We start from the raw sequence: 27,882 nt of genomic DNA, 5'->3' as shown, positions 1-27,882 counted from the left end.
CTTTCTAACACTGACCTGCTTGAACATGAGCCAGGTTTGGTTTGGAAGCCCTATAAACATGATGATACTTAATTTTTGCTCTTAGCTGGCTGGATGTGAGCATCCCAACCTGTCTGGGTAGATATTGCTGCTTCTTTAAACAGAGTATCTTAAGTAGGAGGAAAGGAGAATGGGACACTTGAGTCTTGTGTTATTCTCTGTGGCATGATGCTTGTGTTCTGACTTTTTTAAAAAATTCTTTAGCTAAATTGAATTTAAATTAGTGAAGGCAGTTTTTGTTTTTGTTTTTTTTTTTTTTAGGGGGATTTCATTCTTAAAATTGAGCCTCCCCTAGGGTGGAGTTTTGGTAAGTGCTCATATGTCTTCTTATAACAGTACAGTGTGTCTGCAACGTGGGACTTAACTATCTCTAACTTGCAGTTCGCAGGGAAAATCAAGTGGTTTTCAAAAGAGAAGCCCTTCGGTATGGCTTTAATAACTAAAAAGTACTTACCATACCAGAGGAAAATAAAGCTATGAGGTAGACACTGACAAAGTAACCCATGAACTGATTTGAAGGAGTGTGGGTTTTTGACAGAAGTAACTGAAATTGGGAGGGGGAAAGAGGATTTTCAGCATCAGGATTTGTGGGTGCTTTACCTTTGCTGAAGCAAGACTTCCAGAGCAACGCTTCTGTGCTTCAGTTAATGCATTTCTGTGAGAGTTTTGTAAAGCTAAAGTAGAAATTCTTCATGATTGCTTTATCTCTAACTACCATGCTGTTTTGTTGTTCTTCCCCTGCAGAACCAACCAGTGTAGACATCCATGTGGATGGCATTAATGACATTTGCACGAAGGGAGGTGATATTAACTTTGTGTTCACAGGGTTTTCTGTGAACGGAAAGGTTAGCCTCCTTTATCTTTATTTTTTGCACCTTATGTTAATTCTGCCTTCATAAAGATGTAACTTCAGCTCTGCAAGTTGCTTTTATCCACTTATACTCTGGTTTCTTTTCATTTTGACAGGTTCTCAGCAAAGGTCAGACATTAGGTCCTGCTGGAGTCCAGGTTGTACTGAGAAATGCTGGCAGTGCCGTAAACATACAAGCAACTATTACACAACCTGGAGGAAAGTGAGTGTGGGTGGTGCATACTGTTCATTTACACAAGATTCTTTCAATTCTGCCATATTGACTGGGATTGTAGTAGTTCTGAAATATTTTTTCTAACGTGTGTATAGACTCTGAATTGTTTTTTCTGTAAAGAAACATTTATGACTATTTCTGAAAAGATATAACCCCTTTCTTGCCTTACAGGTTTGCTTTCTTTAAAGTGCTTCCTGGTGAATATGAAATCTTTGCATCTCATCCTACCTGGTTGTTGAAAGAGGTGAGAACCTACAAAAGTTCTGGTTTGCTTGCTTAGTGAGGGCAGATCTGCTAGACCTTGTCTTGATAGACTAGTGTGAAAAAGGGGTTTTGTGAGTGGACAAGGTTACTGGAGTTTTCATAAACTTAGTTTAGATAGTCAAGAAACTGCCTTGTGCAGGTCCAGTTTGGAGACAGCGGAGCCAGACAAGGAATGACTGGCAAATGAGCTCTTGCTTTTGGTCTTCTAATCCTGTACATTTTGCAGGAGCTTGAATATAATAGCAGATGCTCTAATCCTTCCCTCCCAGACTGCTTGCTTTTTGAGGAGCTCTGAGATCCTGACCAATTCCTAAATCAGTGAAACAGGAAAAATACTGTTTTGCTAAGTATCCTTGCTTTAGTATCTTTGTGTTTTGAATAGCCCGTGGACCCTCTTTGAGCACTGCTGCTCTGGCTTCTGTTTTTCTGTTGTTGAATATACAGCTTCTGATCGTTATTTAGGTGCTGCAAATGAGATCTAATGCCTACTTTTGATGACGATGTATGTGTTCCTGTATTTCAGTCAAACACAGTGGTGCGGGTGACGAGTTCCAATGCTTATGCTGCTAGCCCTCTGATTGTTGCCGGCTACAATGTTTCTGGGTCAGTAAGGAGTGATGGAGAACCAATGAAAGGGGTCATGTTTCTCCTTTTCTCCTCTTCAGTCACTAAAGAGGTAATGGTGTATCAGTACCTTTTCAATATGAGTATGGACGTAAATAAGAAGCAGCTAAATAGCCTCTAGATTCATATTGCTCTGTTACTTGTCTCTGTCCTTCATTGAGCTTGGCTTATAGAAAACATAAACTGCAGAACTCCTCAAGCTGTATTTTTTGGGGTTTTTTTTTTTGGTTGAGGTTGAGTTTGGCTTTTTTTTTCAACACAGCCCTTGTAGTACAATATTTGTGTACATGCTGAGTTTTCACATGACCTCCATGTGATTACTCAGATGTGAAACACAATATGTGATTGTGGTAATCACAAAGTGTGTGAACTGTAAACAAATCTGTTTAAATGTTGGCAAAATTAAGCTCTTACTGTTTTCAAACAACCGTGTTCCTCAACAAGGGGGCTGTTCAGGTACATGGAGGACTAAAGACCTGAACTGAAGCAAGCAGCAAGTGCAAAATACAATATGGTTCACAGCATGTTATTGATCTGATTATTCTCTGTGGGTCAGCAGGGTTAAGGGATACAATTTTTAAGACAATATTTTTCCAGTTGTACCTTTTTGCATGTTAATATTTGGCTAGTAAATGTGTTCCCTCATGAGGATGACACTTCTCCATGGTGAAAGACCAGCTTCTGGCACAAAACACAAGAAGTTGCCAGGTAAATCCTGAAATTCACTGTACAGTAGCTGTAATTTGTCTTCAGCATGAGGTCTTCATTGCTCTTTGCTTTTTTCACGTGAAGACAGAGTTCAACAGCTTCTACTGCCACCCTAAAAGTGTGTTATGAAATGAGCATGAAACATTTGGTGAGGTACTGGGATTTGTTGTGTAGAGTACAGCTCTGTTGTGTAAAGGTAACCTTATCTGCAGAACTGAAGCCAATTAATGTTAAGACATGGAGAGTATTGGGGGATATTGAATTTCCCAGTTTTCTGTCCTTGTTACCAAAAAGTTGATTATTGATTGTTTTTTCCTCTTTTAGCTATACATGAATTGTAAGCCATGCTATCAAACTTGTCCTCTAAAATGGTTTTGTACTTCCCCTCCTTCGTTCACAGTAGAGTATTTTGAATCCTCCTACACCCTCCTGAAATTATTTTCTGTGTTCTCCCATGGGAAAAAAGTTGTGTTGCATTTATTGCTGCAGGATGTTGTGGGCTGCAATGTTTCTCCTGTGGATGGATTCCAGTCAAGAGATGAGTCTCTATCCTACTTGTGCAATGTTGTATCAAAAGAAGATGGGTCTTTCAGCTTTCTTTCTCTGCCGAGTGGTGAATACACCGTGGTAAGTAGCTAGAAAGTTCACTGCTTGTTTACCCATTGGCTTGTTAACTTTCGTGTTCTAAACTAGATCATGCATAACTTTGTAGCTGTTAAAACAGAAATAGTTGAAATATTTTGAATTGGATGAAATAATCGGAATAGGAACCTCCATCCTAACGTATATGACAGTGAAGTAAGTTGCTGTGATAGCGCTCTGTGGTGTGGTTTCTGAGAAAGGACTTACTTGCAAATCAGGCTCCGAATTACCTGAATACACTGACCAGTCACAGAACCACACCTAGAGGTGGCTGAGGGACTGAAAGTTTCAGTTGACTGCAGCCGCCTCATGTCCTTTAAATTCTCTGTTTTCTTTATTGCCCATTCTCTTTCTTATCTCTGGGTAGTGTAGGAGCATGGTTGTCTGTGCACTGCTTAGAATTATTGTTCTGCATTCTCAGTCTGCATGATCTAGAAGTGGGATTCAAACTTCTCTGGTTCCTCTAACCCTTTAGCAAGTCTCCTATCTGCAAGCTCTTGCACATCTAAGTACCTTTGCGGTTTTCTGAGTAGAGCGTTACTTTTCTGTCTCTTTGGAAACCATATGAGATTATCCATCAGTCTTGAAATACTGCCTTTATTCTTGTCATCAGCCCTCTGAGTTACTACTTCTGGGAAGTTTGCAGCCCATTCAATCCTTCATAGCGGTGTCTGATCGTAATAAGGACATGGAAACAGGTGAACAATTCTGTTGTCACAGCTTCTTAGGAGTCAAAACGTTATGGCTTCTTTCAGATACCATTCTACAGGGGAGAGAGAATTACCTTTGATGTTGCCCCATCTAGATTGGACTTCCTTGTAGCGCATGACGGTTTACAAATTGAGGTAAGTCATTCAGAGGAAATAGTCTTTGTGCCGTTCATTCTGTAAAAGCATAACTGATTTTAGCAGAAGGCAGGTGTATTATAGAAAAACTTCTTTGTAAGACATTTTTTACGTGTGCCATCTTGCACAGCAGGTAGAAGACAATATCTGGCATCATGCTGTATTTCTACGTTTCATTCCCTTTTACTATGAAGAAACAAAATGGAAAAGCTATCTACTGTATTCACTTTCATGTGCACATTGCAGACCGGCAATAATCTTTCAAGTTGCTTAAATTTACTCATTCAGATTGTCAAATCTCTGGAGAAGAGCCTGTAAGTTTGTATGGTTTGCAGAGTGCCTTGTGTAATGGCGTTATGATCTGTGACTTGGGCCTTCTGAACTGTACTAATGCAGATAAATTGAGAATCTGTTCTTGTACTTAGGGGAACAGTATACCTGGAGATTGATATGTACTTTCATTGTGATTATCCTGGTAAATTTTCTTCTTAAAGCTGGAAATAAATTTCCTTTATGTGTGTGTGTGAGGAACACAGTCGCATTGATTGCTATAGGTGCATGTTTGCTTTTACTGAGTAAAGATTAATGTTAAGTTTTTTCCTATTTCAGCCTGTTTTCCATGTGATGGGTTTCTCTGTCACAGGCAGGGTGTTGAATGGTCCTGAAGGAGAAGGAGTTGGTGATGCCACTGTGACTCTGAACAATCAGATTAAAGGTATACAGTGATCTTGGTCTTTGCTACAGGGAAGCCTGTATTAAGCTTACATACAGGATTAGTGTATAAGATGGAGTTAAGCCTTCAGGATAATACACTACTTCTGTTGCAGTTTATTTGAAATATTAAACTGGCTTTCATGCAGTTCATTAATTTCCCATTTTCTGGCTCAGGAGAGAGTATGAGGTGTTAATTTGTTTTGCTGTAAAAATTTCTTATATTTTCTTTTAACTATATGCTAGATTGTACTTTGAAATACAGAAATACAGAAATGAAGGTTGGTCTAGTAAAAAAGCGTAATAGTGTTTCTTTGTTGTGCAATGTAAATTAAAAATAGCCTAAAGCAATATGTTTCCTTTAGCTTTTTTGATGTATAAGGGTAGACAGTCAAGACATGCTCTGCTTTTTAACTCATCTCTTTATTTGTTACAGTAAAAACAAAAGCTGATGGCTCTTTCCGCCTTGAGAACATAACAACAGGTACATACACAATTCATGCCAGGAAAGAGCATCTCTTCTTTGATACTATTACAGTGAAGATTGCACCAAATACTCCTCAGCTAGCGAACATCATTGCAACAGGGTAAGTACTGGTGTCATGATGAAAGCATGATTCGATACGTGGACAAGGTTTCGAAAGTGGGTGGTCCTTTCCCATGTCATGCCCAGACTTGCATACTGTTGTCAGGGGCTAAATACTGCTTGAGAAATTAAAGGTAAATAGGACAGCATGAGAGCAGGGTGATGTTTGCCCACGGTATTTTGCTCAATACTAGTTAAGGCTTAGAGCACCCTCTTAATAACCTCTCCTTTGCAAATGAAGATGCTATGACATGGGTATGTTGAGCAATTATAGAACTGTACATGAACCAAGAAAGGAACAGAGGGGCTTTCTGGCGCTGATTCTGCACTTCAGATAGCCTCCTTCTGTGCAGGAGTGGAGTTACATAACTGTCTGGTGCAGTGGTGTACCAAACCTCAACACTTTATTACTTACAACTCTCAAGGTCGTAGTTGTCTTATATATGTATACATAGTCTTGTTTGTGATTCTTTGACTGCTGGGCATATATAATGATATATGTATAATGATAACAGGATGACTTTGGGAGTGTAAGGCAGTGGTAGGAGATAAAGTGAGAGATGAGAAAGACAAAAGGGGCATGGTTCTCTGTCCAGGAGCTTCTCTGGGAGGAGAAGATAGTGGCAACCTTCAGGAGAAGTGAAAACTAGGAATTTACTGAGGCAAATGGCAACTAGCTCATGTAGACTTGGCTAGCTAATTAGGAAAAAAAGAAACCCTCCATGCTGTTAAATGATCAGTTACCTTTTTTCGGTCACTAAATATGTTGTATTGTTGAAGGTGAAAAGTAAAACTTAACAGCTTCTGATTTGTCACCTTGTCTTGTGTTTTCGCAAATGTAGGTGTACTAGGGTTGCGTTCAAGTGAATTATTTGAGGTCTTTGACACAAACCATTTCAAACTATTTAAAACCTGATGGATGGCACTCCTCAGTCAATTGCCTGCCTAGCTGAAAAAAAAGAATAGAGAAGAGGCTTGAAGTGATGGGGTTGGTGTGGGGGAAGAGTGAAGCAAGTTGCTTGCAAATAAAAACATAACATAACATCATGGTGACTTCATTGTAAAAGAAAAGATCCCATTAATGGTACATGAGTTTGCACTTGCTCACCTGTGTTCGCTTATAGTATCTTTTTGAAATGAACACTCTTTCAGGAGAAATCCATTCCAATTCATGTGTTAGTACCTCACCATAATGAGGTATACTTTTTAAGGAAGTTTTAAAACAGGCATTTTTTAATGAGCTTTGCCAAATCAAGGTGTTCATTCTGATGGTTTTTATTTAACAGATTCAGTGTGTGTGGCCAGATCTCAGTAACTCGTTTCCCTGACACAGTCAAACAGATTAGTAAATACAAGGTAACCATGATGCCTCAAGACAAGGACAAAGCATCACTGGTTACAACAGAAACTGACCCTCATGGGGCATTTTGTTTTAAGGCAAAATCGGGTACATACAATGTTCAGGTAAGAATGAGCTTCTGTTTCTTCGTTGTAGAACTGTCATGAGGTTTTAGGTTTTAAACATTTCTAAAGTTTGAGATTTTCCTGGTCCTGTTCTCCTATTTGTAGTATTTAAACAATGACAGTGATTTGCTGCTTTATTGTTGTTTTTTCCTTAATATACTGAGATTCCCACGCTCCTTATTCTTTCTGATTGTTAAAAGGATCACTTCTTATCTTAATATATCATCCTGTGAGTAGGACAAGTAATGTGTACCTTTCTCAGGTGTGTAAATGGTTCCTGAGATTATAGGTCACAGCAGAACCTGTAGCACAACCGCCATGAATTTTGCATTGTGGGAGATAGTCCAGGCTGGAAGATAAGAAAGTGCATGGTTATAAGGCCTCTAACTGTCCTTATAGATAATGAAATAACCTGCTGTAGAAGCAGCAGTACATCCTGAAGTGAAATTCACTCAGACTTCTGAAACTGAGCCATTTTGAGGATTTTTAGCTCAGTTTTATTGCAGTTCTTTGGAGGATTTTTAAAACAGAATTTTGAAAAGCATATTTGGGAGGCTGGTTTTGCTTTGCCTGGGATTTAGGGTAAATTTCCGTTTTCTAATTTCTGATAAGTGGGTTGAAATCAGCAGAGTGGGTGCATTTGTCCGGTTTTTAAAAGCTGGTGATATCTTGATGTCATATACTTTACAGGTAATTATTCCAGAGGCTGAGTCCAGAGCAGGATTGGCTTTGAAACCCAAAATGTTCCCTGTTACTGTTACAGACAGACCAGTAATGGATGTGACCTTCACTCAGTTTTTGGCATCCGTCTCGGGGAAGATTTCTTGTTTAGGTAAGCTAATTTTGAAAGTAAAGCGGAAATGAGAACAGAGAACTTGAGCACTGCGTGTGTGAATTTGTACTGTTTGGATCAAGACACTTGCTGTGGTTAGCTCCATCATCAGCTAAGTAAAATAACTTCCAGCACGTAGGTAAAGCGGCTCTTTTTTGGGAGATCTTACAGACTAATAAGGTACCTTAATAAAGTCTGGAGTAAAGCTATGTACCTATTTTTAACACTTGCTAGAAATAAGTATTCTGTCCTCAGGAAGGAATTCTGACCTGTTTGCCTTCCTCAGAAGATGGGTAAGTTCTGGGAGGAAATGCTCCTGGCCGACACTAGAGAAATACTGGAGGCAAAAGAGACTTTTTTTTTCTTTTTTAAAAAAAGGCAGTGCATGTAAAAGCCTGCAGGATAGAGGCTCAGGCTGTTACAGAAGCTTGCAATCTCTGTTTCCTTTCATAAGCTTCTCTGTTCTCTTTCATAGCTTTTTGCCTTTATTTTAGTCTAAGGTCCTCTCTCCTGCTATTTTCCTTGATTACCCACTGATTTCAGCAGATGGTGATTGGAGCTTGACTTTTGTAATTTTTACCCCTTCCTTTTTCCTCTCTGAATCCTCTCTGCACTTCATGTTCTGTCTCTCAGGTGTTTACTGGACACTGTAGTGTCTGCAGAGCAAGGTGGACTCAGGGATTTAATGTTGGCCTCCAGTTGTTACTTGCCGTTAGATAAAAGAATATGATTAACAGTCTCAAACTTCCTAAAGAGTGCAAAAAAGCACTGGTAAACATGTACTTAAGAAGTAAGAGTTTTAATTAGAAATGTTCTCTACTGGAAGAGAGTAATCATTTTAATGTTATTACACTTGAAGCATGCTTTGAGTGGGGGTTTTGGAGGCAAAGCTGGCAATCCAGAATGCAGTCTCATTTTCTACTGTCTTTTCTGCACAGATGCTTGTGGTGATCTGATGGTGACATTACAGTCTGTGAGCCGCCAGGGTGAAAAACGCAACCTGCAGCTCTCTGGAAACATGGACTCAGTGCCCTTCACATTTGAAAGTGTGCTACCTGGCAAGTACAAAGGTAGGATTATGGGGAACTGCTTCAACTGTTACCTTAGTAGCTAAATTTGTGACTTAATCTGTATGCTTCTGTTCTTATGGATACTGTTTACAGTATGCCCAACATTGAACTAGTTCGGAAACTTGAGAGAATCTGGAAAAATACTGTATAACAGTGCATCAAACTTTCTTAAGATTCTTGTATATTTAGCCCTTTTGTCAGCTTACAGATAACTGCTCCCCTGAGTTTAGGGTCTACGTGGCTGGTGCGAGGAAAAAGGGTTTCATCATGAACTGACTTGTCCCAGGCCTAAGAACAGGGGCACACCCTAGTTCTGCTTCCAGACTGCCTCTTCTAAGAGCAATACGTGTTTTGGCCAGCCTGCCTTGGCCTGCTATGAAAACAATTTTTTTTTCCCATGGAAAGGTGTAGAAGGAGTATGTGCAGATTGCTCTTTCTATACATGAGTCAGAACATAATTCTGCCAAGTGAAATTGGAGTTAGGTTCTGATGTCCTTTAGGCTTGACTATCTCAATGGTAGTGCACGTTGCAGAATGTTCCAGGGTGACCAGACTTCATGATTCCTTTTTATAATAGCTTTTCTGTTATGAGATGTGCTGGATTTCTGGTGATGCTGCAGTGCTGTGAGCCAGGCCTGTTACTACAGTCATTGTTACATATCTGTCTTTGAAGGTAGAGCAATACGAGCTTTTTATACCACAAAACCTGCTCTTATTCACAAAGTTTCACATTACTAAAATGCTTTGTGTGGTGTGTATTCTAGTGAGCATTGTACACGAAGACTGGTGCTGGAAGAATAAATCATTGGAGTTGGAAGTGATGGAGGAAGATGTTTTGGGAGTAGAATTCAGGCAGACTGGATATATGCTGAGGTGTTCTCTTTCTCATGCAATTACACTGGTATGTAGGTAACAAACATCCTTGTGGGTTTTTTTTAATGAACTTGTGTAGGTGGGTTGGATTATGCTTGGAATCAAGGCTTTCTCATGTCTCTAGGGAGTCATATAGCACAGCAATACTGATGTTTAGAGTGCTTTCAGATTTGTCTGTCAGGTTTGGTAAAATAGTCTTGTGTTCCTAGCTGCTATAAAAGAGAAGCATTAACGTGTCTTTAGCCAAATACTGTTTTCATTTTGTTGTTTGGTAGTTACTAATAATGAATTGTGTTGTGGCTTTGCAGGAATTTTACCAGGATGGAAATGGACCAGAGAACGTTGGTGTTTATAACCTGTCCAAAGGAGTTAATAGATTCTGTCTTTCAAAGCCAGGTAACAGCTCTAAAATGTTCATTTCAAAAATGAAAAAGAACTGGTCAACTAATACTGCTGAGAATTTAAAAAAAAAAAACAAAACCCAAACAAACCAAAAAACCCAACTCTACCAAAAAACCACTCAAAAAACCCCCAACTCAAAACAAACTGTTGTGGTTTCTGAGGTTTTTGAGAGGCATTGTTTTATTTACATCTTTATATAAATGCTCTGTTCTACGTTTTCAGAATTCTCCTACTATTTAGTCCTTCACCTCAGTATAGATTCCAGAAGTAAAATTTTTTTTTTTTTTGGACTCAGTGAAGGGCTTTGATCTTTGAATGAAGAGCATGTTCAAATAATTTTGTTCATAGGGGTTCTATTAGTCACAGTCTAATGTGACTGACAAATAGAAGTTTAATTTCAATTCAGGATTCTTGAGGGATAACTCTTAAAAGTACCCCAGGGTTACCTATGAGATAAAAAAAGAGTGCTTTAAAATCAGATTTTTTTTTTCTCCTTTTAATGTCTTAGGGCTAATTCTCTGTTATGTCCCCTTGGCAAAACAGTTCACAAATGTTTGCTTTTGATTCCATTTTCATCTTTGAACATTTCATCCTTGGAGCCAGTGGTCTCATTCACAATACAGTAATATGATGTTTCTATAAGCAGTCAGAAGGTATCAGACATGGGACCAAAGTAGATTACTTCTGAGCTTGTTTGGTTTGTTGTGTTTCTAATTATGTTTATCTGAAGTGATGCCTAATTGTGTTTTATATCAGTGCACGTTAGGAACGCTGTGCAGCTTCCAGTAGTGATCTATGACTGAACAGAGTGAAAGGCAGTAGATACATAGTCAAACTTTGTAATTGTTTCTATACATCAGGTCTCATGTGATCTTGAGAATTTAGCCAACACATAAGCTTGAATTTTTTCAGGGGATCATTCTTTGACTTAATGTTTACAGGTGTATATGAAGTGACCCCGCGCTCCTGCCACCAGTTTGAACATGAGTATTACACTTATGACACGTAAGAGCAAAATCTGTTTTTGATCTTACGCCTATCAGTATGCTTTCATAAAGCTTCCTTCTGCTGCAGCTGCTTTCTTCCAGCAATTCAGGATGTGTTGCTACGACTGTCTCTAACCAATAGAGGGAAGCTTTAGCAAAACATATCAGATGTGTTCTCTCACCATTTCTAGTCTTAATAAAAATAATCAACTAATGATAGGCTTTAAAGATGCTTTTGTTACTTTAAGTGGATATTTTTGTCAGCCTTCTGTCTGTTTAATATTGGTTTTGCTTTGTAACAAAGCAGAGAGATTTCAGTGGAAATATCTTGTGAGCGTTGAAATGTAAAAGATAGGATAGTAAGTCCACCAGGAGGCATATACCATCGCTGTACATCCCTAGTGCCATGATTCTGTGCTGATTTGGTTCTGCTCACCCCAGTTTTTGCAAGCTGAATAAATATTCACCCTAATCACAAGTAAAAAGTGCTGATCTTTTTAAGTCAGCCATATTTGATAGTTATACGTTACGGTCTGGCAATGTGCTTAATGGCTCTTTGCTTCCAAAAAGAGGATTTCTGCTCCTAGACTACTTCTAATTCATTAACATGGCAGAAAATGAATTCAGCATTAAAATCTGATTCTTTTCTGCTGCATTAGTGAATTAAAAGTATTTCAAAAAGAGATGTGCTAAACATGAGAGCCAGCACAAAGTGAGTGAATGGATAGAAGCAGAAACCTTCTTTTGGCAGTAAAGCACCATTAGACTTGGGGCATCTTGGTGAACTAGGTCATATATGACAAACTTATGAGTGTCGTTCTGCTGTGTGTAAAGGGCTTGTGCATATGAAATCAATCAAATCAGCTTTAGCTTGAGAGGAAGCAGGAGGCACAAAGGAGGGAATTGATTTGGCCAATGTCATGCAGTGGTTTGGGGTTCAGAGCTGGAGAATACTCCCTTTCCAATATGCTATCCTCTCAGCACTACAGCTTTGCTGTGTAATTTGTATATTATCTTTTATAAAGCACTTCAAACTTACGGATGGGAGCACAAACTCTACTAAATAAGATTTGGTTACTTTCTTAGGAGGGAGGTCTTGAATTCACCTCTTTGTTACTTTGATTTACAGGTCCTCTCCTAGTATACTGACGCTCACTGCAGTTCGACACCATGTCCTTGGCACAGTTGTAACAGATAAACTGATGGATGTCACCATTACCATTAAGTAAGAACAAAGAAGTTGTGGGGTTATAAAAAGGGAAAGAAAAAGACATCTCTCTCAAAGTTTTACTCTGATTTTAATGCCGCAGTGGCTGTTTTCTAAGGGGATGGCATCCAACTCTAGAGTGCAAGAGGTTTTTATGCTAAGCTGTGCATCGAGTTCTTTGTAGACAGACAAATAATTCCCAGCCCTCATTTTAAACATTGCAACTTCATTTCAATATAGCCTCTTTCTACTTGGGAGCATGGTAAAAAGGAATGATTTTTCTGAGTTTTTATATACTTGAATTAACTGAAATTTCAGAATTCAGAGGGTATTGTTTTAGCTTAGATCTGAGCTCTTTAGCACTGGCATCTATTTATTTCCTTTTTGTTTCCTTAGAATGAGAATCTGCTGCTTTAGAGCATTGTTCCTGGTGTGAAGAGGGTTATAAAAGAAAAACCATGCAGAGTGATTACACACTAATGCGCCAATTTATGTTTAGCTGAACAGACAGCTCACTAGGGAACACTGATTTGTGAACAGGTTTAATTGTGAGATGCCAGATCTGCCTGGAAGTGTCTGATAATGATGAGTGCTGTATTAATGCTCTGCTGATGTCCACTTGTTCTAGACTATAGGTTCTCAAACTTCTTAAGTGTAGAAAACGTCTTTTTAGAGAACAAATTACCTGCAGAGCATTGCCTTGAGTTCCCCTGAGTTTAACAAATCTGCAACTACGGGGCCATCACAGCAGCTGGAAAATAAATATTGATATAGCAGAGAGTCATTAGGATTTTAAAAATAACTTTGTGAGGAGGTGAATATTATACTGACTTTCTGGGCTGTTTGGGTTTTTTGAGACCTTTGGCAAGTGCTTTGAAGGCAGCTCAGGTGCCACAGTCTGCCTCTGTTCAAGCCTGCCTGAAGCTTTTCAGCCAAAGTCCAGTTTGTGAAATGCCATCAACATAAAAGGAACAGCTCTGAATTTAAAAGCAAGACAGCTGTGTTTAAAAGTCTGTGCTTGTGTACCACATCCGTGGCGGTGACCAGTTTGACTTTCAGTTAATAATAAAAAAAAAAAAAAAAAGCCAACCAAAAATAAAACTGATTCCTAACAATTTTTGATGGCTTGTTAGGTTTGAAAAGTGAGACTGTAGAAACTTATGGTTAATATCATGAGACTGTGTGCATGTCTCTACAGACTTTTAATAGGTTTTAAGACAAAAAAATTTTTTATATGTTTTTGTATTGTCTCTGGACTGCAGAGGAAGAATTTAAAGCCTTGATGAAACTTAATGGGATAGAGCAATAGTATCTGTTTCTCTTAAAAAAGACAGAATATAGGTGAAGACTGAAGCAGGAGACAGAAGTACCCTGATAATCTAAAGTGGTTGTAGAAAAAGTAATCATGATCATTTCAGTTCACTCCTCAGAGAATTTTGCAGCGTTCTATAGCAGTTTTTCAGACTATTGTAGAAGGCAGAAGATAAGACACAAAGGATGGGGACACTAGGCAAAATTACTAGGAAAGAGAGGATGCAAGATCAGGGAAAGTGAAATGAGATGCATTGTTCTGAGCTGATCTAAAGAACTTGGTTGAACTTACCTAGTAATCTGTTCAGTGGACAGTGACAAGATAGCTGGATAGCTCAGATGTATAGGGCAGATAGGTTAGAACTCAGAGCTTTTCCTGGGAGTTGCCAGCTATTGGAAGTATTTATTTGTGATAGAAGTTTATTTTCTCCTTGTATACTCCTGAGAGGTAGATTCTGAAGGAGAGTTCCTAGTACTAAAAAAAAAGTGAGCATACCGGTCTTTTTGTTTATTTTGTGTAACTTACCCTTTCTGTATTAAGCTTGCTCTCAGGTTTGGAATTCCAGCCTTTCTTTTTTAATTTAGGTCTTTGTTAAAGATACTCTTGCAAACCGGTCATTTGGCTTAAGAATTAGCACTCCAGCTGGCTTGTCAGTGCTTCTGTGGGAGGTTATTGCCCCTGCAGCAGAGCTGGTGTCTAGTACTTGGTGCAATATTAAGACTCCCTGCTTACCAAAACCTAAACTAAACTAAGATGCTGGACTCTAAAATGGTTGAGATGCAGGCATGTGGCCCTGGCTCTGCAGTGGGATGCTGAGGCACAGCAGAGGGGAGGAGGAGGCAACAGGGCTGTAACTTCTTGAATGGTTATGGCATGATGGGCCAGAATTTGTGAGAGTTGCAAGTAGATTCCTTCCTGTTTGGCCACGCAGGTTACCTGTACTCTCTGTCAACGAGCCTTTCTAGTAATAACTGATTGATATGTAGGCTAAAAGTTTTAGTTATGCTTGGAATAAATAACAGAATTAAAAAGGAATAGATTAAAAAAAAAAACTCCTGGGACTTGTCTGCTGTGGTCTAAAGGCAGTAATTAACAGATATAACAAACTCTTGTCCCTTAGTATGACAGGAGATGATTTTGTTTTCTTTTCCATGTTTTCAGGTCATCCATTGACAGTGAACCTGCCTTAGTTTTAGGGCCCCTAAAATCTGTACAGGAGTTACGTAGGGAGCAGCAGCTGGCAGAAATTGAGACCCGCCGACAGGAGAGAGAAAAGAAGGATCAAGAGGAGGAAGGAACAAAGCCACCAGTGCAAGAAATGGTGGAGGAACTCCAAGGACCGTTCTTATATGAATTTTCATACTGGGCGAGGTAATACCAAGCTGCAATGGACAACGTGTATTCACTGTACTACTGCTTGGTGTTTCCACCAAACAGAATAGTGATATATTCTATATAGAAAAGAGCTGCTGTATGGGTACCTGTGCCTGTTCTTGTTGACTTTCAGCTAAATGGAAACTAGTACTGCCTAATATGAATTTTGCTTAGGTTATTGTTGATATCTTTTCCTTGGGGTATTTAGATGGGTTCTTGGGTCAGTATGCAGTACTCTTCTATGTGAGAGCTGCTAATTCCATTTTTTTCTAATTGTATTTTATTTGTGTTTTATAGGTCTGGAGAGAAAATTACTATGACACCATCATCAAAAGAGCTGCTTTTCTACCCGCCTTATGTAGAAACAGTTGTTAGTGGAGGTAAATATAATAAAATCTAGTTTGAAAGGAGTAGATTTTTAAGGCAGAAATGGTTCTATGAATAGGTCTTCAAAGCTCTTAGGAAAGTTTCAGTTGCAGCTGTTTCTTTAGGCCAGTTTCCCTCTGGAATTTGGAAGCATGGGTATTTGGTGGAGGGTGCAAGTACAGTTTTTATCAGCAGAATATGCTTCCAAGTGCTGAAAGACCACCTGGCTCAAGAGGAAGGACTAGATTTCTGGACATCACATCAGATTCTCAGAATTGTTCATATTGGTCTCATCTAGAAAAATAGTTGTGCAAAAGCAATGTTTGTATTCTGAGTCTGTTACCAAATTCAAGTTTCTGTTAAGTTTTGTTTGTAGTAAATTACAATAATAAAAATATTCACAAAAAAGTAAACTTCAAAGTTCTCAGGGTTATCTTCAATCAGTTGATGCTACCAGTTAAGTCAGCGTCCATCTTGTCATCAGGTTCCTAAGTGAACATACTTCTGAAATCAGTAGAAAATGTTAGGTACCCCTTTTCATGTGCCTCTTTGTCGTGCACATTCTAAATACATTGGAGGGGATGGGGAATAAAATTTTACTGATGTCATTAAACACAACATATGCTGACCTGAACTTCATCTCAAAAATTTTTGTTAAAGCTCGGTGTAGTATAAGATAGGAGGGAATATTGTTGGAATCTTATCCGTGTGGCTGCAGTATATGTAACTCCAAGCACTTAGGAAATCCAGAATGTTTGTTTTGGACATGTGCTTATAGCTTTGGAACTTATCTGAATATTCACGAAATGAATAGCTGTTTTAGGATGTGTTGAGAGGCCATAGAATTGTGTGGGTTGATCTCTTATTCTAAGGTAAAATAACATCAGTTGATCACTTTGGAAGCAGTTAAACTCTTGCTGTAAGACAGAATGAGTGTATTTTTGACTTTTTCTTGTTTGTCTTAAATCTCCTTTGCAATAATCAAGAGAGTTGTCCTGGAAAACTGATAGAGATTCACGGAAAAGCAGGTTTATTTCTGGAAGGGCGAATTCATCCTGAATTGGAAGGTGTCGAGATTGTTATTGGTGAAAAGGGAGCTACTTCCCCGCTCATCACAGTTTTCACCGATGACAAAGGTTCTTACAGGTAATTAGATTTGTTTTGATCTGGCGGATATTTTAGTTAAAGCGCAACGGTGACTTGACTCTGTGTGTGTGTCTGTGTGTGTCTGTGTGTGTGTGTGACATCCAAGTGGTTTTTTTAAAACGAGTTCTTCTTTCTTTTTATTTGAAGTGTTGGGCCGCTCCACAGTGACTTGGAATATACAGTTACTGCTCAGAAGGAAGGGTTTGTTTTGACTGCAGTAGAAGGAACAATTGGGGACTTCAAAGCTTTTGCTCTTGCTGGGGTGACGTTTGAGGTAATGTTCTAAACACTTTAGGTTCTGAATGAAGTGTGTGCAGTTAGGGCTAGACAGGTAAAAAGGTTAACTCATGTGTCCCAGCAAAAAAAAAATGCCTGTGGGATTTGGGGATAATTCTGGCATGGGGAAATAAATCTGAGTGGATGAGCTTAGCTGTAGACCATGACTTGCCATGCAGAACATATTTAGCAAGGTTTTTAGAGTGAAAGTTAGAGCCTGCAGTCCAAAAAAAACTGGCTTTATTTGCTTTTGTAGGATTGGACCACCATCTCTTAGTGAGTTTTATCCCTCAGGTGATTTTTTGGTTTGTTTGTTTATGTACAGTCTAGTCCAACTAGTGCCTGGTTCTAGTCTTTGGGACACTTTGTTCTGGCCCCCAGCATGTTCTATGAAATAGAGAATGACTGTTCTGGTGGCACATGCTAAGTGCAGCTGTGACTGCCCAGATGTTGAGAGCACAAGCTTCTGTAGCCTTGCAGTCTCACAGGAGGGGATATGCTGCAGGTGTGGCTAGTTTTCTTCTGCTTACAGCTGAGTGCTCAGAGCCAGCACACCTGTGCATTCTGTAAGCGGCTTCTGAATTGAACCCTTCTTCATAAATTGCTTACACTTAAAAATATTTTTTCAAAAATAGATAAAATCGGAGGATGACCAGGCTCTTGCTGGAGTTCTCTTGTCTCTCAGTGGAGGGGTGTTTCGGTCCAACCTCCTTACACAGGATAACGGCATGCTGACTTTTTCCAATCTGGTAAGTTGAAATAGATTCTTCATAATGTGGCTGCATGTGCAATGCTGTGTTACTTTGCCCTCCAAAAAGGGATGCTATTGGCTTTCTTCAGTGGTGGGGGGAATGTGTGGTGTGGTTTGAAATCATAATGAGAGACGTAGGTCCTCCGACGGGACAGCACTTACGGTCTATGCAAGTAAAAGGTGTGAAATCTAACCTGGCAAGAGATTTCTCCACAACAGGCAGTAGATGGTGTTGATTGATCTCAGTTACTAATTTGCAGTCTGTAAACATGAAACAAGCCAATTTGCCGATGATCATTTGAGAGTCTTTAGAGGAAAGAAGTCTAATTAGATTATTGACCTGTACACGTGTGAAGACATGCCTGAATAGTTTCCTTGCAGACTTCTCTCTCTCCTGGTCACTTTCCTGTCCTTGAGATCTTGTGGTAAGGTTTTAGGGCCATAGTTTCCTTTCCCTGTTCAGGCTCTATCACTTGGTGGAGTTCTATTGGCTTACTGTCCAAAGTGCTCCCTGTTTTTCATTGCCCACGTTTTCTGACTGGTTTAACCTATGGTTGGGACAGAGAACTTCAGCTTTTTAGGGAGCTCTTGCAGAAAAAATTGTCTGGAGCCAGTGAATTTTTGGGTCACTATGAGTAAACAGCTTGTTTCATGCCTCTTTGCAGAGTCCAGGGCAGTATTATTTTAAACCCATGATGAAAGAGTTTCGCTTTGAACCATCATCACAAATGATTGAAGTGCAGGAAGGACAGAATCTTAAAATTCGGATAACTGGTTACAGAACAGCTTACAGGTCAGTAGAGCGGAAATGCCATGGAAAATATGTGTTTTCTCCTGATACACCTCTGTTCTGAAGGTTTGGGGGGTACTTTTGAAGGCACAACTTAACTTTATTATGCTGTGTATAAGTACTTTTTTTAGTCTCTTCTCATGCATGTGGATATATAGTTAGGCCCAGATGGCAGAACTGTAAGGAGAAACGTTGTTACAAAAACACTGTCAGTGGCACTGGAAGTGGCTTTGCCATGTCCAGTGAGGCAGGAGAGGACTCTTCTAGGGAGGGTAGACCAATTCAGGTATCTGACTTCAAGACCCTTCCTTTCCTTGCCCTCGGGTAAGTGCTGCTTTCATGGAGGTCGGGGAACTTCAATTCCTAAAGTTGTGCTCTGAACTGCAGCTAATTCTAATGCTTTAAACAGCTTTACATATACATTATGAACTCCCCATTTCTTCTCCATGCTACGCTAAACACATTAAGTACTTTTTTTTCTGTCAGTAATAAGAATAAAATATCTTTAAAATGCATTAAAACAGCATCTGCACATCTGTAGCAATTGGTTCTCTTCATACCTCTAGCTGTTATGGCACAGTTTCTTCTTTAAATGGAGAGCCTGAGCAGGGAGTCTCAGTAGAAGCTGTGGGGCAGAAAGAGTGTAGCATCTATGGAGAAGACACGATAACTGATGAAGAGGGCAAGTTCAGGCTACGTGGTCTTCTGGTAAGGATTAGAACACTCTCTGTCATTTTCTTTTATGTTAGTGTGATAATGGCGCAATAAAATGTGTTTTATTGATTAGCGACAGATTTCTGTTTTCCCATCACATTTGCTAGCTCAGATTCCCTTGAGTCTCTCTGTGTTACACTGCCATGTAGTGAACATTCCTTCTGGTAAAGGGGGAAAAATCTTTTAGTATAATTCTGTGAAACTTGCTGCCAGCATACTGTGATGGCCTCGCACAAGTATGAACCATGCCATGATGTGACATGAGTCCCCAGCCAATGCACTGAATGTGTCTAACAGGCCTTCAGCAGTGTTCAGGTGTTGTAGCATGGAATTTTCTTAGGCATAAGAATTTGGGGAAGCATTTAGTTTCTTTTGTGACCATACTGTGACACTGTGTTTTTAGCAGGATATTGGGTGTACGTATGATATTGATTGTGCAGCATGTATGTGAAGTAAGCTCTTTCTGCCGGAAACATGGAAGCTGAATTTCTGGGACAACTATGCATGGAGAAAGCAATTATGGTGAAGTAGAAAGCAGTATTAGATCAGGTTTTAATCCTGTTTAATGTATTTTCTTTCTAGCTAAAACACTTCACAGCAGGTTATTTCTTTTAATAATAGTGAAAGTTCTGTGATAGGCCTTTTGTATTTGCTGGCAGTAAACACCTCTAATGGTGATATTGAGTTAAATTTCCTGTTTGGGATAAGGAAAACTTCAACTGGATAGAGTTAGATCTGTTTGGGTGGTGTATCTGAAATGGAATCTCTTACTGTCTTCTAAAATTGAAGTATGTATTATTCAGTGTTGGGATTTAACATTGAATGTTGCTTTTAGCCTGATTGTGTGTATCATGTCCAACTCAAAGCTGAAGGCAATGATCACATTGAAAGAGCTTTACCACAGCATCGAGTAATTGAGGTAACTTCTTCTTTTTTTGTAGTAACACTTAAATATGAAATTGATCTGTCTAAGCATTATGTCTGTCTGTCAGCAGCAATGTAGTTTAATGTGTTCCGTTTAGACAAGTGGCTTTCAGCAAGTTAGCTGTCTAAATACAGGCCCCATAATGTGTGTCAGCACCATAGCTTAAGATTGAAATAAGATAAAGCCCAAATGGTGAACAAGTGAAATGAGTTCATACACAGTTACAAAAGCTATACATCAAGAAAAAGAGAATGTATAGACTACCTTTCATAATTTCTTTATGATGTGGAACAAAGTGCTAGTGACTTGAGGATGTAATAAATCGTCATATTATGCTATCTTCATATTTAGTTACTGATTGATATATAGATTCTGTTATGCTTTATTTGGTCCAAATGCTGCAGTCTTTATGTAGGTGAAATTGTAATCAGGCTAGCAAATCTTTATAAAATGTAATAATAACTTTGGATTGAAAACTGATGAAATCTTGTTAAATATTCCTCCATCGTTACAGATTCTGATTAGTTGCCTCACATTTATCTCTTGACATCCAGCAAAGGTTAATTAGCCTTCGTTAGTTGCCCAGAACTTTTCAGTGGGTGATGGTCATTATTTGAGCTCAGACGCATGCCTGACCAGGGTGCCCTCCTTTGCAGCAACACAGAAGAGCAGAAATCTTTCAAGTCCTCAGTGTCTTCTTGCTAAGAGTGCTTGCAGTTTAGGAAGGGGAAGAGAATGGCAAGCCAAATTCCAGAAAATCATATGAAGGTTATGTACTGCAAGTGACTGCTGTATGCGTTAGCTTGTACTAATAGTATCCTGGCTAGCCTGCCACTTTCTCCAGGAGAGAGGAGCATTTGAAAGACACCTGCAGAAAAAGCGTACGGCCTCAGTGGTGCCAGACTGTTGATATGGCACCTTGCCTAACTGTAACCTGTCTGTTACGGCAGTTGTTATTTGAGTACATGTCTTTTCTTACTCTGCTCAGAGTTCAGATTTAGAAACACAAATATTTTGTGTTTTAAACAATTTTGAAGAATATGAAGTCACTTATTTTTTAAGTAGGTTATATTATGATATTAGTATATTCCTCATTAATCAACTGCATAAACATCCTAGCATAGTAATATGCATCTCTCAGCACAGTTGCAAAATACTGAGACCAGTGTTCAGACATCAGGCAGCCCTGTGTATATAACTCAGCCTTTTCCAAAATGCGAGCTTTTGATACTTCTTCCATTTTCAGTCAATGCCATCAGCCTTGTGCTGATAATGCACAAGTCTGTAATTGCAAGCTGCACACTCTGGAGGAAAAGTACTTGCCATTGAAAAGCCTTCAAGTTTCCATGTGGTTAGTATAGAACAAAATTCGCTTCTCATTTAAAAGTATGAGCAATATTTGTGTTGTGCTAACTGTCCTCTGTTAACTGTTCCTCTGTTGGTAAAAACATGACTGTTTTTATGTTGCAGGTTGGGAACAGTGACATTGATGATGTTAATATTATAGCGTTCCGGCAAATTAATCAATTTGATTTGAGTGGAAATGTAATTACATCATCTGAATATCTCTCCACATTATGTGTAAGTTCAAGCCTTTCATCTTTTTCAAGTGTATTTGCCATTGGTTTCCCAAAGTCTTTTTGCAGGGTCACTGGAAATCGTTTAGTAGCCAGAGCACACTTTTAATTCAAATTATGACTAATACTTCAATGAAGGTGAATTTGAATTCCAGATAGAATTAAGATTCCAGTGTTCCTCACTGCTTTGCTTTAATATTTCCATTTTTCACAGGAGTACGCTTAAGAAATACTTTTTCAGGTTGGCCTGTAGTTTTCTCGGTGTGCTTCCCTGATTAGGGATGCCCTGTCCATAGGGAGAGCAAGGCACCAGGGGTGAAATGAGTTCTCTGTATTGGAGAACCGCATTAATCCCTGAAATACCTGGAATTTTTGATAAGCATGTCTGCCATCAGGAAGATATCATATGAATGCAATGGTACCATAGGAAGGATGAATTCAAAAGTACCGTTGTAAGAGAGAGTATGAGGCAAATAGTAAAGCTGAAATTTTCAAAATTCAGAAGACTGCACTGTGATCTGAAAAAAACTTGCTAAACACCTGCGATCGTTCGGGCTAGGGTGCTGAAAGTATCTGTGAGAGGTGTTAGTGTGGGTAGGAGTTATAGTACCATTTCTCAGGTTTAAAAGCTTCTCGAAATGTTACCTACAAATATAAATGCAGTGCTTGGATTTCTTTCAGACTAGTCTATTTTGCATCTCACCTGCCAAGATCTCATTGCCAAGCTGTTGGGTTCTTTGGGAGACATCCAAAGGATCCAACACTCAGAGCAGGTCTGAAGGGAAAAATGTATCACTTACTGAGGAGCACCTAAGCAAGCTTCCTGTCTTTCTGGGGAAATGCAGACCCTTGCAGTTCAGCCTGAGCAAACAGGAATTGATGTAAAAATGTAATTATATGGAAGTTGTCGAAGCCTGTAGCTGTTTTACATGAGGTTGGGTCTTGTGTTGCATGTAATGCATGTATGCTGCTGATAGGTGCACCCTTGCTTTCAAGGCAGAAATTTTTGTCTTTTGAAAGATGTGTTAAGATTTGATACAGACACAAGCGAGCAGTTTTGTGACCTCAGTATGGTCCCTTCTGGTTGCATGGGCTTGATGAAACAACTGGAAATGTGCTGGTGAGCTGTGACTGGAGCTGCAATCATGGTAGCACTGGACAGAATCAATGAGAGTTTAGTTGGGCTGCATCTGCAAGGAGAGTTCAGGCTTGGTAAATATCTGATCCAGAGGTTTACAAACAGTGGTATAGATGCTAGGAGGCTGCTGCAGAGTGGTCCGCAAAACCCATCGCCTTGGTTACTGTGTCCTCTGGAGGAGGCACAGTGGCTGATAAACATTTGTGTGTACAGGCAGCCTCGTGTAAGGAGGTGCTGCTGCCCCTACCAGCCTTATTCAACTATGATACAACCCTCTTCTAGTTATGCTGGTTTCTGAGCAAACTATTTGCTGAGGGCTTCAGGCCTATTCTATAGCTTGAGGATGTCTAGCTTGTTAAATAAGTGTAGAGAAATTCAAATAAGCAAAATGAGGCTCTCAGACAAATAGAAACAATGTCCACCTGCAAATTTCTGTGAAACTACTGGGATTATTTAAAATAATTACTCTGATTGATGCACAGCATGGACTACTTTTAATACACTAGGTATGTGAAAATGTCTGACATCAGTTGTTCCTAAATCATTTCAAGTTCTGTAAAAAGACTGTTTTTGTGACTTTTCACATCCCAGATTAGAACAATTCCAGGTGTTCTTACTTGACAACTTACTGTGTATAAAACACATGATGAATTCTGAAGTGCTTCTGTCCCTTAAGATGTGAGATATCTGAAATATCTGTTGTGGTGCAGGCTCAGAAATACCTGGTTTGTGCTTTCTTCTTTCCCTCACAGGTGAAGCTCTACAAAAGTGAAAATCTTGACAACCCAATTCATACAGTCAACTTAGGCCTATCCCTATTTTTCCATTTCCCACCACTTCTCCGAGATGGAGAGGTAAGAATGTGCTGAAAAATTAGTTCAGGTCAATTTAATTTTTTTCCCTAAGGACACTGAAGTGTTATTTCTGGCGTGCCTGCAGTACTGTATTCATGCTGGAGTGGCCAGTGTCTCAGAAGATTTGAAGCCTATTAAACTGACTTTTGCCTTTAAATTTAAGTTTTGCCTCAGACTGCTACTGATGCTGTAGACTGAGTGTATTTTTTACCAACAGAATTACGTGGTGCTCCTGGATTCTACATTGTCTAAATCACAGTATGACTACACCCTGCCTCAAGTTTCATTCACTGCTATTGGTTATCATAAACACATTACACTGGTCTTCAGTCCCACTGTAAGTACAAAACACTTAAATATTCAAGTGTTCATCTTGAGAGCAATGTCTGGTAGGATAGCCTGCATGTATTTTGTGGTCTTGGCCAAACTTTCTGTTAAGTAAATACAAAGAGGTTTATGAGAGGCATTAAAATGACAATGAATTTGGATTTGGCCACACTTAAGGCATCAGGCAGGGATGTCATAACCTGGTATGTTCTGGGGGCCAGGTAAGGCATTCAGGAAGGAGTTGTAGCCATGACACCAACTGAAAGGTTGCAGTAACTGGGGGCTGAAGAAGAAAGATAGGATTGTTGTCATAACTGCTTTAAAGACTTCTGTGTATGTGAAAAAAGTATCACCAGGCCAAAAAGAGAGCTTCCGTTATTGGAGCTGAGCTAGAGGGTGAAGCAGAGGGGTTCTCAGACTAACATCAGGGGAAAACTTCTCCACTGAGAGAGAAGTGTCTTTTTGCACTTCTGAGCAGTGCAGTCAATTTACTGAAGCGTTTGTTCTGTAATACTTAAATGAACTCTCTTCTTTTCTGCATCACTGCATGTTCAGATGCCAGTGAAACATGGGGGAAACATGAAATGGCAGTTACACATGAAGGATGTAGATATGCCTGAAAAATTTTGTGCTAGTATGGTTGCTGTAGTATTATTGGGGTCGCAGAGGTTTGGGCACCATGTGACAGGTAAATCAAAGCACACCAGGCTGACTGTAAAGTGGAAACTGACCATCGGTGAATTAGCTTTAAAAACCAGCAAACCCCAGGAAGAAGGTAACAGATGAATCAGTCTGGTCAAGGGGACTGCTGTGAAGCTGAAGGTAAAGTGAATCTTAGAGCAGCACTTACAGGGAAATCAGATGGGAAGGGCTGGATGTGCCACATGATCCTATTGCTGTGGTTGCTTAAAGCTGAGAGATTTTGTAGTTGACATGACTGTTTAAAAAAAAAAACAACCCCAAATCCATGGTCCCCACTGTTTTCAGAGAAAGCTGCCTGAACAAGATATAGCGCAAGGATCTTACATCGCGTTACCACTGACGCTGCTTCTGTTGTTGGCTGGTTACAACCATGATAAGGTAGGTCATGGTTTTTTTTGTCTTATCCAAATATTATTGTCCTGTCAATGAACACTTAACTGTGTTAAGTGAGGGTTTGTTGAGGTGGTTATCCAGACAGGGCTGCAGCCAGCAGTCACCTTATGCAACACACTTCAAGAAAGCCACAATGTAGTCAAGTTTTTGGACAATTACCTTTCTTTAAAAAAACTTAGTGTGGAGGTGAGCTCCCCTGCCGTTTGTGAATTCTGTCTTCTCAGTTGATGGCTCTGGGGGAAAAAAAACAATACAGCATCATTCAAATTCAGATAACTAGACTCAGTGATAATAGGAATGAAAATAATTATTTTATTGGCTTCAGTAACAATCAGACTGGAAAAAATCTTGCAAGTCATTGAGTCTGGTCTCTTTAGCTTTACACTTTCCCTAGTAAAAAACTCTCCAGAGGAATATAACTACCTACTACATAACCCCCCTGTCTCTGTTAACAAGCTATGCTCTTCTAGTCTTCTTTGATATGACTGGATTTCTGTTTTGCTGGTAAAAGAAATGTGTCTGTGCAGTTTGATTTCCTCTCAAACATGGGTAAGACAGCATAGAGCATGGGGTTCTCCACGGTCTCCTACAGTGTCATTGAAAGTGCCTCCACTGAAAACGGCAGTTATTTTCTAGACTCTGGAATTAAACTGCTGTTCTTGGCTAGATGACTGCAGGAAAAAAAGTTACTGACAGTCATTTTAGTTTTTGATTATCAGAAATTCCCAGAGGTTTGGTTTGATTCCTTCCCAAGATTTGCTGCTATTTTCTGATGTCTTTGTAGGTATGCCATTTACACAATAGATTCTGTTTGTTTGGGGATGCATGGGCCTAAAGAACATTCAGACCTTACATACTGTTGTAATCACAAGCTGCTTCCCTCTTCTGGTCTTTTTCCCCAGCTTATTCCCTTACTGCTACAGCTGACAACTCGACTGCAAGGAGTACGTGCTCTTGGACAGGCAAGTTCTGACACAGGTGGCCCAGAGGATGCAAAGAGACAAACAAAAAAACAGAAGACAAGACGGACGTGAGATGAAAGGAATGATTGCATGAAGCTGTGCTCTGTGAAACTGGAGCCTGAGGAGGCAAAGCCACTAAAATACATTTGTTGCATTTGCAAACTTCATGTTTTCATTGTTGCTATGTGAGCGCCGTTTGCCACAGTAGCGCCATTTTGGTTGTAAATTTTCTATGGAGTCTGTAGATTACCTTATTGTAAAGTAATGAAATGAATGCCTCTGTTGTCACTGTGAGTGCATACACACTCCCAAATTTGAAGACAATTATTTTTTTTCCCCTCTTCTGTGGGAGCAGGTCATGCTGTCTTCATTAATGATTTGTAAAAGCAGTGGCAGTAGACTGCTTGACTTCACTTTCAGTCTCTAGATTTTGGGATCATCGTTTCTTACCTTTTGAAGCCCACTTTACAGAAGCAGCACATAGGGATTTTACTGAATCAGTGGTGCTCGAAAAAGTTTTGGGGGACATATATAAACTGGTGAATTATGTCTTTGGCACTTCCAGTTCAGCAGCTTGATTGAAGACTCTGTTGTCTGCACAGCTGTGATTTCAGTTCTTATCCAGTGATTGTTATCTTTGATTAAAATCAAGTTTTTGCCCGATGAAGACAAATTGTTAATGTCAGGTAAGGCTAGTTGTTAATGGCAAGGAAGTTCAGATGATCCTACTGCAAAAGCAGTGCTTAAATTTTAGTTTCATATACAGTGTGATCTCTTTAGACCTCCAGTATTCCTGAAGTGGCTCCAGCTGGTTGTACTATTCTTTCCAAAGCTGTACTGTGGTGTCGGGGATACCCATTCGCTCGTGTGGCTGTCACATCTCCTGCACAGGCCATGTGCAGCCTTTTTGCCAATTGATGATTGATTTTTTCCCTCTGTGCGGCCCCGCCCCCGCCGCCCCCCACCTTTTTTAACTCTTTTACTCTAAGAAATGTGAGCGTTTTGAAATCTCCAACATGTACAGTCCCAGTAATGTAGTCTGTAAGAAATGTTTCTTACAGACTAATCTTTTGATTCTTGTTTGAGTAGACAGTTGGACATACATAGTTTAAATGTTAATGGGGCTTTTTATTGACAAATAGTATAAAGGTTAATAGAGCTTTTGAAGGATGCACATAAATGCCTACAAATATTGCAAAGGCATTGGTACTGCCAGTAAGTGGCAATGTTTCTCTTCTACACTACTTGAAATAAAGTCCCTTTTACATTTAAATATTTAAGCTTACAAACCCTGCTATTCTTAGAAATTTGGATGCTAAAGGTTTTATGCAGTTTTTGGTATTTTGCATTAGTTTGGGCCTAAAAAATTAAAACTTCTTTCAGTGATCATTCTAATCTCTCTGAGGGAAATTCTATCAAGATCATAATAAAAATGAAGAATGTTGAAAAAGCATGTATGTATAGAGTTTGAGGTGAAGTTCTAATAAACTATCATGCTCTCTACTTAATGACCTTGAATTTTATATTGCTGTGAAGAAATACACGGGGGAAAAAACACAGTGTTGTAAGACTTAAAATAAATTGTACATTTTCGATACATCTTTATTTTAAGCCGGTGAATGTTAAGAAAGATATTGCTACTTTAGGGGAATGTATGAGGAAGAAATGCACATGTCCCATGTGCCTTGAGGGAGTACCAGATATTCTGACTTCTGAACTGTCTCATGATTGACTTTAAACATTGGAAATGCTGTTAATAAAAAGGAAGGGGGAAAAAAAAAGTGTTAATGCTTGCTAATTTAATGCCTGCTTCTAAACCTAGGATTTGCCCAATGTCTCTTCTCAGTATTTTCTTTTACCTTCTGCAGGACACTGGTGGCCTATTTGCTTCCAGCCCTATGTTTTGAGGTTTATTCTGCATTTGAAGTGTTTATTCC

The 27,882-nt window shown here is 39.4% G+C and overlaps 1 protein-coding gene across 2 annotated transcripts in view; it reads left to right on the top strand.

Moving 5' to 3' along the window:
* LOC142062584 (BOS complex subunit NOMO1) overlaps positions 1–27,542 on the top strand; it is a 29,375-nt gene extending 1,833 nt beyond the window's left edge. The window contains exons 3-31 of one of the 2 annotated variants that reach the window (XM_075105186.1): positions 301–346; positions 784–884; positions 1,006–1,112; positions 1,296–1,368; positions 1,912–2,064; positions 3,210–3,347; positions 4,118–4,207; positions 4,817–4,922; positions 5,355–5,505; positions 6,791–6,968; positions 7,659–7,800; positions 8,739–8,870; positions 9,635–9,771; positions 10,052–10,139; positions 11,087–11,150; positions 12,261–12,356; positions 14,812–15,021; positions 15,322–15,404; positions 16,377–16,536; positions 16,684–16,810; positions 17,448–17,561; positions 18,229–18,356; positions 18,920–19,061; positions 19,903–19,986; positions 21,463–21,573; positions 23,460–23,561; positions 23,779–23,898; positions 24,876–24,968; positions 25,886–27,542. In XM_075105186.1, the coding sequence (XP_074961287.1) occupies positions 301–346; positions 784–884; positions 1,006–1,112; positions 1,296–1,368; positions 1,912–2,064; positions 3,210–3,347; positions 4,118–4,207; positions 4,817–4,922; positions 5,355–5,505; positions 6,791–6,968; positions 7,659–7,800; positions 8,739–8,870; positions 9,635–9,771; positions 10,052–10,139; positions 11,087–11,150; positions 12,261–12,356; positions 14,812–15,021; positions 15,322–15,404; positions 16,377–16,536; positions 16,684–16,810; positions 17,448–17,561; positions 18,229–18,356; positions 18,920–19,061; positions 19,903–19,986; positions 21,463–21,573; positions 23,460–23,561; positions 23,779–23,898; positions 24,876–24,968; positions 25,886–26,017 (3,408 nt within the window). In that variant the 3' untranslated portion in view covers positions 26,018–27,542. The remainder of the gene's footprint in view (positions 1–300; positions 347–783; positions 885–1,005; positions 1,113–1,295; positions 1,369–1,911; positions 2,065–3,209; positions 3,348–4,117; positions 4,208–4,816; positions 4,923–5,354; positions 5,506–6,790; positions 6,969–7,658; positions 7,801–8,738; positions 8,871–9,634; positions 9,772–10,051; positions 10,140–11,086; positions 11,151–12,260; positions 12,357–14,811; positions 15,022–15,321; positions 15,405–16,376; positions 16,537–16,683; positions 16,811–17,447; positions 17,562–18,228; positions 18,357–18,919; positions 19,062–19,902; positions 19,987–21,462; positions 21,574–23,459; positions 23,562–23,778; positions 23,899–24,875; positions 24,969–25,885) is intronic. The other variant, XM_075105187.1, reaches the window with a different exon arrangement.
* The last annotated feature ends 340 nt before the right edge of the window (positions 27,543–27,882 follow it).

Source organism: Phalacrocorax aristotelis, chromosome 10 (assembly GCF_949628215.1).
Source record: "Phalacrocorax aristotelis chromosome 10, bGulAri2.1, whole genome shotgun sequence".
Classification (NCBI taxonomy): Eukaryota; Metazoa; Chordata; class Aves; order Suliformes; family Phalacrocoracidae; genus Phalacrocorax; species Phalacrocorax aristotelis.
The sequence above is the reverse complement of the archived record's forward strand: the minus strand, read 5'-3'. Positions and strand labels throughout refer to the sequence as shown.